This window comes from Lynx rufus, unplaced genomic scaffold (assembly GCF_022079265.1).
Source record: "Lynx rufus isolate CCGP_SWC_20201006 ecotype Redwood Valley unplaced genomic scaffold, mLynRuf1.p SCAF_9, whole genome shotgun sequence".
Classification (NCBI taxonomy): domain Eukaryota; kingdom Metazoa; phylum Chordata; class Mammalia; order Carnivora; family Felidae; genus Lynx; species Lynx rufus.
In genome coordinates this window covers 103871293-103882406 of record NW_025814897.1, presented here as the reverse complement: position 1 = coordinate 103882406, position 11114 = coordinate 103871293, and the positions used below count along the sequence as shown (strand labels likewise).

General features: G+C 43.2%; 1 protein-coding gene across 2 annotated transcripts; it reads right to left on the bottom strand.

Annotated features, from left to right (window-relative positions):
* Positions 1-355: 355 nt before the first annotated feature.
* On the bottom strand, positions 356-10118 carry FAM111B (FAM111 trypsin like peptidase B). 2 transcript variants are annotated; one of them, XM_047071625.1, is made up of 3 exons: positions 9874-10118; positions 8510-8677; positions 356-2603 (listed from the first exon to the last, which is right to left on the bottom strand). In XM_047071625.1, exons 2-3 carry the CDS (start codon positions 8589-8591, stop codon positions 481-483), a joined length of 2205 nt encoding a protein of 734 aa, XP_046927581.1. In that variant the 5' UTR covers positions 8592-8677; positions 9874-10118; the 3' UTR covers positions 356-480. The 2 variants fall into 2 exon arrangements, with proteins under 2 accessions (XP_046927581.1, XP_046927582.1); XM_047071626.1 differs by having other exon boundaries at positions 356-2598; positions 8511-8677; positions 9874-10117.
* Between the last annotated feature and the right edge of the window lie 996 nt (positions 10119-11114).

The following is an 11114-nucleotide window of genomic DNA, read 5'->3' as shown; positions in this document are numbered from 1 at the left end:
CGATGCATGGCTTGATCCCATGAACCATGAGATCATGACCTGAACTGAAATCAAGAGTCAGACGCTTAACAACTGAGCCACCCAGGGGCCTCAACAACCAAAGAATTTTGAGTTTTAGAGGAACATCTTATTTTGTTCACTCTAAAAGTGTATTTCCCCATTATTTTGTTATTCAGAGAACAGGGGTCACCTCACCAGTTAGGAAGATGGGATAGATGTATCATCCGATGTACTTAGAATGGCAAATACCGAATTTGTTGTATGTATAGAACAGAGCTAAATATTTTAAGTGAGGCTTGAGATTGTTTCAAATAAGAAAAAAGCCAATGACCAAAAAAAATCAGAATTTATTTGAACTCTTATATTTTTTTTGAACATCCACATCATTTTCTAATTAAAAAAAGAATATTCATTATAGTTTATGGAAACAGCCCTGAATACTCTAAATTATTAGCATATTTTCTTGAAAACATCTTTTTCCTAATGTTCCATGGGTTCAATCTGATGCTCTTGAAATGACTTGTTATTTTGGTCTTCATCATGGTTCTCGTTTTTCTCTTCGTTTAATAATTTATATAAACTCTCATTTTTCCGTTTAACATCACAAAGAATTGACTCCATAGAATAGCCAAATTCAATAAGGGCATATACTTTATCTCCACGTTTATAAAAATGCCCAATGGTATGCATAGCAACCAACTTGCCAGATGCATTAAACACTGGGGAGCCAGAGGACCCGCTGGAAAAACAAGTATCATAGCTAAGTGTATCTGTGCTCCAAACCTCTGATAGGAAACTTCGTTGGGTAAACATAGAGAAAACATTATAAGTGGCAGCATGGGGACCCACCACCCCATCTTGATGATGCTCTGGGTACCTCTCTAACCGCTGATTTGGAGGAATCACAGCACAGCCATCTATTTTCTTGACCTGGCCTTCTGGGTGACCAATTAAATAAATCAAACCACTAGATGGTTGAGAGGGAATCTGTCCAAACAGGCCTGGAGGAAATCCATTGACGTTTTTTCTTAACTTTAAAATGGCGTAATCTAGAGTTCCATCAGACACTTCAAACCACGGCTCAATGGAAAACCAATCAACATCCATAGGACAGAACTTTTTATAAGCAAAAGTTACCTTTGCACATTTGCTTATTATATCTGGCCACAAACTTGGATCTGTGCCTTCTCCCACCATAAGATGTATTACATGTCGACAGGTGAAAATATAACCATGATTGAAGACAAAGCAAGTAGCGTTGCCTGTGTTTCCATTATTGTCCCATTTCATGAACCCAACTGACTTACTAAGATGAATAAGATCTTCACAGATTGCAACTGAAGTAGAATTTTCAGTCACTTTTCCAAAGTACTTTTTATAAATGTTGAATTGTTGAAATGGTAGCAGTTTGGTTTTCTTCTGTTCATCCTGAAAATACTTTCTCATCCAGAGAGTCTCTTCCTTAAAATTCGGATACTGATCCATTATCACTTTGTCCAACCTTTGGAAATTCTTCAGCCAGAGGTTAGTTGCTGTCCTTTGGATATATTGATTAACATGTTCCATACCTGGATGGGGCCTTTGCCTAACCTGTGAGTTGTTTCTCCTGTATTTTCTGTTGAAACTATTATTGTAATACTTACTAATTCTGGAAATTGTCCGTTGTTTTTTACTTTCAATATCATGCCCTAGATTCCGAGCTGGGAGAATTTTTTCTCTGTTGTATTCTACATCTTCAGTCTCCTCATCTTCCTCTGGTTCGTGTTCCCTGATCTCAGACTGTATCAGATCCCAGGGACAGATTTCTTCAGTGGTATTTTCATTCTCCTGTTTAATTTTCTTATGGGTACCTTTCCTGGCAAGGTTTTTCTTAAAAATGTCCATTTCTAAGGTTTTTCCAGACACATCATCCACCAGGGAATGTTTTCCATGAATTATCTTATGATCTTCTATTATTTTCCATTTAAATTCATCCAGGTCAGACCGAAATCGGCCATCCTTGCTTAGAGCTTCTTCGATAGTCTCACCCTTTAGGGCATAGATACAAAGTGTAGTTCCTCTTTCATGAAGTTCCTTCATCTTAAGAATCTTCTTTATCCTCTTCCCAACAGCAACAATGTGAAAAAGAACGCACTCCACGTATGGATTTTCACACTGGCGCAAGATCTGATCACCTTCCTGGTTACCCTTTCTTTGACTAAATTTTATTTTGAAGTGGGACCCTACAGGTAGGCACTTGAGAGGCATTCCTAAATTTATATATCCTTCTATTGTTTTTTCTTCAAAAACAAGAATGTGCTTATTCAAATGATTCTCCATCCTTTCACTGAAATTGTCATTAGCTCTCAGAGCTGAGTAGATACTCTCATGGGGTTTACCATGTGCTTTAAACATACTACGGTCAGATTTCCTCGAGTTTTCATTCAAAGTAAAAGTAAAATAACATTTTTTATGGGTGTCCCAGTCTGGGTTCTGGATTTCCACAGATGCTTCATGCTTGACTTCACTTTTAAGCTTACTGGTCCCGCCACACTCGTTTATGTCAGGTAGAAGATGAATAGCAAGTCTTCTAGGGCAGGTCTGCTTGATGGCCATATCCTTAGAAAAAAGGAAAGATTAAAAACATAATGAGAATCTCCTTTAATAATAATATTTCATGTTTGTCTAATTATAAAACTAGTAGATATTCTGAATAAAAACTGAGTAATATACTGGATAATAAATAGTGGAGAAAAATTACCCATCATTATTCCATCACCAGAGATAACCATTCTACATTTTGTTTTATTCATTTCTTTTACTTTACGTGCAGATACAAACCTTAGGTTTCTGAAGTTGTGCTAAGCTGCATGAGTTTATTCTTCACCAAGCAATCTGCCATTGGCTGACATGTCATTAAACATTTAAATTTGGGGCGCCTGGGTGGCTCAGTCGGTTAAGAGTCCGACTTCGGCTCAGGTCACGATCTCACGGTCCGTGAGTTCGAGCCCTGCGTCGGGCTCTGGGCTGATGGCTCAGAGCCTGGAGTCTGCTTCCGATTCTGTGTCTCTCTCTCTCTCTGCCCCTCCCCCGTTCATGCTCTGTCTCTCTCTGTCTCAAAAATAAATAAAAAACATTAATAAAAAAAAAACATTTAAATTTAATGACATTACATGCCATCAAACAACCTTTGGAACACAATTTTGGGGACCACAGGATATAGTTCACTGTACAATAATTTCTAATTCATTCTTCTGTAGCTGGATACTTAGATTGTCTCAAATTTTTATAGGACAAACATTTCTATACGTAAAACATTTTGGCTGAACATCTGGATATCTCCTTAGGCCAGATTCCCAGCTGTAGAAATACAGACACTAAGGTTATAAATGTACTTCACAACATATATGCTGCCCAGCTGCTTTCCAGAAAAATTGTGTCAACTCATGCTGCTCCTTTTCCCCTTGATGCCCAGAGACCAACCGTATGGTTGGCTCCTTCAGAGATTTCAGTACTGTTATTTTAAATGTCTTCCAACTGATAGATGAAATGCCATTTAATTTGACTGCTTTTGTAAATTTGCATTACTTACTTACTAGTAGAGCTGTACTTAGATCTGTGAGTTCAAGCCCTGAGTCAGGCTCTGTGCTGACAGCTCAGAGCCTGGAGCCTGCTTTGGATTCTGTCTCCCTCTCTCTCTACCCCTCCCCCACTCATGTTCTCTCTGTCTCTCTCAAAAATAAATAAACATCAAAAAATTTAAAAAAATAAACATTAGAAAAAAAAAAAAAGAACAGTGAATCTGGAAGACAGATCCAATCAAGTTTTGCTCAATTTTTAACAAAGGTATAAAGGCAATTCAGTGGAGAAAGGGTAGATGTTTCAACAAACTGTGCCAGATGCCATATACAAAATGAACAAACAAATGAACTAAGTAATTAACCACTGTTTCCTATTACTATTTTATGATCCACATACTTCACCATACACACAAAATTAGTGCAAAATGGGTCACAGACAAACCTAAAACTGTAAGGGTTCTTGATGAAAACTCACAAGAAAATTTTTGTGATCTTAGGTTTGGAAAGAGTTCTCTGATGATACAACCAAAAGCATAATCCAATAAAGAAAAAAATGTTAAAATGCACTTCTTTAAAGTCAGTAACTGCCCCCCGCCAAAAGATAGTATTCAGCAAATAAAAAGATAAGCCACAAACTGAGATAAATTATCCACAAAGATTACAAGAAAAGCAATCTGACAAAGGGCTCATTTCCAATATGTATAAAACACTCCCAAAACTCAACAACAAAAAACCAGAAAGACCAATATAAAAACAGGCCAAAGATTTTAACAGACACCTCACTGAAGAAGATACATAAATGCTATATAGAACATGAAAAGATATGCAATATCATTAGTCATTAGTGAAATGCATTTATACTACAAGGTGAGACCATTACATACTTCTCTATTACACACTTATTCGAATGAGTAAAATCAGGAAAACTTTCTTTTTTTTTAATTTTTTTTTTCAACGTTTATTTATTTTTGGGACAGAGAGAGACAGAGCATGAACGGGGGAGGGGCAGAGAGAGAGGGAGACACAGAATCGGAAACAGGCTCCAGGCTCTGAGCCATCAGCCGAGAGCCCGACGCAGGGCTCGAACTCACGGACCGCGAGATCGTGACCTGGCTGAAGTCGGACGCTTAACCGACTGCGCCACCCAGGCGCCCCAATCAGGAAAACTTTCAAAACTGTATGTTGGCAAGAATGTGAAGCAGGTGGGACTCATACATTGATGGTGAGGATACAAAATGATAGAGCCATTTTGAAAATATTTTGGCAATTTCCTATAAAGCTAAACATAGACCTACCCTATAACTTGGCAATTCTACCTATAGGCAAGAACTCAAGAGCAATGAGAATGATATTCATACAAAAACTTGTATACAAATCCTCAAGGCATCTTTACTTATTCAAGACACAAATGGGTGGCTCAGCTGGTTGATCGTCTCTGGCTCTTGGTTTCGGCTTGGGTCATGATCTCACTGCTAGTGAGTTCGAGCCCAATGTCTGGCTCTGTGCTGAAAGTGTGCAGCCTATTCGGGATTTTCTCTCTCCCTCTCTCTTGTTCTCTCTCTCAAAATAAATATATATTAAAAAAAAGCCAAAACTGGGGAAAAAACCCAAACATCCTTCAATGGGTGAATGGATAAACTCTCATATATTCGTACTGTGGAATACTACCCAGCAATAAGAAGAAAAAGCTACTGGTACATCTAACCACCTGGATGAATCTCAAATGCCATGTTATATGTGAAAGAAGCCAGACCCAAAAGGTTTGATTCCGCATATGATTCTATTTACATGATTCTTTCAGCTCTGCACTCCTCTGTTTATAGAGTCTTAATGGTATTTAAACCCTATCCTTTTTCTTCTTTCTCCCTTTCTTGTTAAGTCCCTTATGGGTGTTTCCCAACCATATGGGGTTTCTCTCCAGCTGCTTTTGGGGGGAGTGCTTTTTTCATACTGTCCCCCAACTCCATCCTCTCTCTGCAAAACAGCTTCCTACCCTCCGTGGCTTCTCTCTCCCACAGTTCACCTCTCCACACTGCATACCTGCCGAGTTCTGCAGTTCAAGTTGTGCAGACTGTTGTGTTAATCCTCAGATCAGTTTTCTAGGTGTGTAAGATGGTTTGGTGTTGATCTAGCTGCATTCAAGAACTAGAGAAGCAAAAAGCTTCCATGCTGCTCTGCCATCTTGGCCCCTCTCTATTTACATGACATTCTGGAAAAAGCAACGCTTGGAGAACACATTGTTGATCACTAGGGGGTCAAGGTGAGTGTCCCCCTTGACACACACAAGGGAATTATTTAAGCTGATGGAACTCTGTTGCATCTTGATTCTGGTCATGATTACAAGACCACAGGTAACTGTCATAGGCCAGAGAACTATATGTGGAATGAAAAGATTTAATTTTACTGCATATATAATAAATAGGTTGAAAGTAGTGATAAAAGTTAAAGTCTTTCACACAACCAGTAAGATAACCAATCTTTTTTTATTCATTTGTTATCTTTTTAGTTATTTTCTCCTTTTCCAGCTTTTCCCAGATTTACTTATATTCTCCTTCTCTCTTGTCTTCTTTTAGATTTTTTCCCCCTCCACCTTTCACTTTCCCTCCAAATAGTTTGGAAACTTTACATTGTAGTTTTGTTGTAGAAGTGGATGCCTTAGACTAGTGCTGTTCAGTGGAACGTTCTGCCGTGATGGAGATCTCCAACATCTATCCTTCCGGATACGGCAGCCTCAGGGGAAGTATGCTTAGTGTGAGCAAGGGTCGGAATGCTTCACTTTCTTCATTATTTAACTTTAGATAAGTTGAATGTAAATTTAGATAGCCACATGCGGCTAGTGGCTACCATAGTGGACAATGTAGCCCTTTAACGTGAATATTTAGCTTAGAGTTTAAATTAAATCTCCTCCTTAAAGATACAAGGATAAAGCCTGTATATAACTTCTCCTTCACTTACAGAATGAAACCCAAATACTTAAGCATGGGGTTCAAAGAAGAGGAAGATACCGCAGCTCTTTTCCAGAAAGCCACTGCACCTCTCTCCCGTTTTGTCGCAGCCATACGTGTGTACAAAAGTGAATTTGCACCAGCTCAGGGACAGGCCTCGCTTGCCGGAAGTGCCTCCTCAATCACACGGTTTTGTGCAGGAATGGCTGAGCTATGTAGCATGGGAGGGTTAGATGCAAAAGGAAGTCTTCTCAGGGTACCAGGATGGACTCATTATCTGAATGGTAGCCAATGCAGGTATGCACTCTGAACTTACTGGAGTTCTGTCGTCACTATGCAGAAGGCCAGACAGAGGCCAACAACAAAGAGCAGAGCCCAGAGATTGGAAACAAAGGAGTCCCTTGAAGCCAGGTGTACTGCTGCATTAAAGCTTCGCTGAACTCTGCACTTGTCAGACAGATGAACCAATGAATCCGTTTTATTTTCTCCCAGGGCTAAACATTTCCTTTTTTGAAACGATACTGTACAAGCGAAGTAAATATTAGCAAATAATGCTAACAACAATGATAGATTTCACCGTACCGAATCTTCAGGGTATCTCAGATCAGTATTTCTCAAATTTTAACGTGCCTAAGAATCACCCGGGGGGGGGTCTTGTGAAAATGCAGATCACAGAGAGGTCTCAGGAGATAGCAATGCTGTTGCTGCTGTGTGTGGACCACACCTGGAACAGCAAGGCCACAGAGGTCCCTAATCTAGAACAGCACTGTCCAATGGAACTTTCTGCAATGATGAAAATGTTCTATATCTGCTTGTCTAGTACGGCAGCCATTACCCACATATGGCTACTGGGCCCTTGAAATGTGGCTAGTGAACAGAGGAAATTAATTTTAAATTTTATTTAATTTTAATCCAATGAAACCATTTTATTATTTCACAAGGAGAGGATTCTTTTTGACAAAATAAAAGTTCTAATGGAAATAAAGCCTACTATAATCTTCTACCAAAATACCTCTCCAGCTCTATTAGCCGACATTCTCGAATTCTTACATACGATCAAATCTAACTATACTGCTCCCAAATATGTTTTTATGTGTATATGACTTAACTCACACTCTTCCCTCACGCGGGATACACTTACCTGGTGAAATTCTATTCACTAAGAGCAAGTCTCATATGATCCTGCCTTAATTTCTTGAGTGTGAATTAAGCACTCTTCTCTCCGCACTCCAAAAGCACTTGTTTATATCTTGATTTGGTATTAACGATTTGCATATTTTGTGTTGGTCAAAAACTGGCTGTGAAGTCTGAACACCCGGATTCAAATCCTTGCCCTAGCGTTCATTATTTTTGCAACTTTAAGAAAGTTGGGTTTCAGTTTCTTCATTTTTAAAATAGGGATGAGAGGGGTGCCTGGGTGGCTCAGTCGGCTGAATCTTACTTTGGCTCAGGTCATGATCTCAAGGGTTTGTGGGTTCGAGCCCTTCATTGGGCTCGCTGCTGCCAGCGTGGAGCCCACTTTGGATCCTCTATCTTCCTCTCTCTCTGCACTTCCCCCACGCATTCTCTCTCTCTCTCTCTCAAAAATAAATAAATCTTAAAAAAGTTAAATAGGGATGATAACACCATGTATTGTTTTATTAAATGTCAAATGAGATAATCCATAGGAAGTAACAAAAATAATTCCAGGTACACACTAATTTCTCAGTAAGCATGAACTGTATTTCTTGTTTTTTGCCTGTCTGTCCTTCTGATATCAAGTGTCTACACTGTTGGTCAGTGATCCTGTTGTCTAAAATGGCACACTTTGCACTGTTGATTCATACACTATCATTTGGCTTTACACAAACACTTATATGTGTGTCTCCCCAAATATATTTTTCACAACACGGAAGAAGGGTTTATAACTGCCATCCTCTATGAGCGTATCCCCTTCCAGAATCCTGATAGCATGCTATGGTTAGGTATGCTGCTCTAGCAAAGAGTTGTTAAAAAGTGGACATACCTTTGAAACTTCAGGTTTGCTACTCTGGCCATTTTCTGTAGCACTGGATGACTGGTTCTCTTCAGGCTTCATGGAATTCATGATGCATTCACAGAAAATATGACTCACTTCTGCTTCCGGCCAAGTTACAGAAACAAGGACTGGATTTACCTTCCCACTTACAATGACTAAAAAAAAAAAAAAAAATGAATACAGTATGTGAAACAACTTTCAAACACTGGGCACCAGGCAGTGCAGAACAGTGATTTCCCATCCTTCAGAGAGAGAAACCAAATGAGGTAATCCTTATGGCCGTCTAGCTTTCCACCTGGGGGGGTGTTTCCAGACCATCTCTCAGGGAAGGGACACACAATGGAGCCTGGCAGTTTCCCTTGAGTTGAGAAGACAAACTCAGGGTCATGGGAGGCCTATGTGGCTGGAGTTTGTGGGGCAGAGTACTAGAGAGAAGAGAGCGACAGCTACCCAGAGAATCCGAGATCTGCAGTGGGTACCCCTTGACATTTCAGCCAAATATCAGTCAGTGCATACGTGCTGATGAAGCTTTCGGAAGCCAGGGGAAGAATCACCTAAAGGGAAAAGATGGAATAATTCTGACTTCCTGTAACTGAGGACATTGACAAATACAGTACACCCTAGGATTACTGCGGCTGACTGCTTGAGAGATCTCAGGCCAGGGTGCAGGGGACGCTGCAAAAGGCAGAGCCAGGTGTAATCCCTGATATGAGGGAGAGAGAGAGAGAGAGAGGAAGTTGGCACGTGTTCACGTTCACAGGACACAGAAGGGAAAGACCCACACAGACAGAACTCTGGATACAGGAAGAGGGTTCCCCTCAGGCATTCGGGTGAGAACTGATCAGAGCAGCAATGGAAGAAACCAGGTAAGGCCAGGAAAGAACCACCCCAAAACGTCAAACCCTCTCCCTACACCCCTCCTGGGGATCTCGGTTTCCTCGTTTGTAAATTAAGGAATCTGGTGTAAACCAAACTTTTATTGTTCCTGTGAATTACCCCCTCTGGTCTTGTTAAAAAGGAAGATACCACATCACACCCTCAAAGATCAGGACTCAGTACCTCTGGACTGCAGTTACAGAATCTGCGCTTTAACACCGCCCCCCCCCCAACACCCCCGCACAACACTCGGTGGCGGAAGCAGCTTCCCAGCTGATCTCAATGTGTCTTTCCAGGAGTAAAACTCTTGACCTCTGAAGCTGGTGGACGGAAAGTGGGTTCCCACAATGGGAGGCTGCCTATCCCCCCACCCTCAAAACCTCTTTGGCTCCGGATCAAGGTCCTTCTGCCTAGTGCCCTTGACAACCACCCCTTAAGGGCTCCACGTCTGACTCAGGATCAGAACGCTACTCACGGATGCGAAAAATCTGTCCAACGGTGCGGGTACCGCTGTCTGGGATTCGTAAGAGCTACAAAGCACTGGGCTCAGCGGCCTCTCTTCCGGACCTCTTCCCTCGGGAAAGTGCAAGTCCGCCCTCCCGCGCTCGGCGCCCAGCCACCAGGAGGCTAGGGGGCGGAGTCTGCCTGTGCTCATTCATTGGCCAGTAACTCATTCACTTCGGGAACCGATTGGCCGAGTCCGGCCACCCAGCGGGCGGGCAGGAAAGGCTGGGCTTTGACCCAGTCCAGAGGGCTGGCGAGTCCCAAGGCGGGATTCTCCGAATGTGCCCGCGTGCGCGCCATCCCGGAGCTGGTGATGCGGCTCAGTCCCTCCCAGGCACGTACTCCCCACCCTGGCCGACGGTCGGCATCTTGTTCCGGGACCCACTGCGCAGTCTCCTCCCGCCCTCCCTCCCTAGAGCCTCGGCGCCGCGGCCGTCGTGGGGGGAGTGCCTCGAACCAGCGCGGGAGTGGGAGGAGCCGGAGGTTGGCGCTCTCGCGGGGCTGGAGCTGCGCGCCCAGCGTCGGGAGCAGCGGGACAAACGGCCTTCCTGCCAGGTGGGCGGCGACGGCGCGAGGAGCATCCCGGGCGCGACGCGGCGGCCGCTGCAGAGCTGGCCGGGATCGGGCAGAGGCCCCGCCAACACCCGCGGGCGTCCGGGCGGGCGCCGCACCGGCTTCCAGCGGACGAAAGGGCCCAAAGCGGGCAGCGGCGCTCCTGCTTCCGGTCTAGCGGGACTTGGCGCCCCCAGCAAATGAGCCAACCTCGCCGAGAGACTAATGCACACACTCAGACCAAACCAAGAAGCCCAGAGATCGAACCCTCTCCCCCAGTCCCCTCCCCTGTGACTCGCGGTTCCGAAGAGCCCGATTTCATCCCTCTTAGAGGGAAATCCGCCCGGCGGGGTCCCAGGGGCCTGTAGGCATTTCCCGCTCTGCGCCTGGAGATGGATGTACACTTTAGTTCAGCCCCTATTCCCAGTGGGGTGGTGTTTGGTAGTAGACTTATTTGGGTCTCATTTGACCTTTGCAGTCACCTCTTGAGTTAGGTGCGACTTTTGCACCCATTTCACGGGATAGTTTGCGCAAGACCACGGGACTAGTTGGGGGCGGCGGTGTGCGCGAGTAGTTTTAACCTTAGAGCCTCACAGCTTCTTGCAGGGAGACAGGGAAGTTCACTCCCCTCACGGGGGTCTTGATTACCAATTTGTAACT

Excerpts from the sequence above, each read along its gene's own strand:
- FAM111B (XM_047071625.1), bottom strand. The coding sequence starts at position 8,591 with ATGAATTCCATGAAGCCTGAAGAGAACCAGTCATCCAGTGCTACAGAA. Across the intron at positions 2,604-8,509 it reads CAAACCTGAAGTTTCAAAGG|CTAAGGATATGGCCATCAAG; the intron begins TATGTCCACTTT and ends CTTTCCTTTTTT.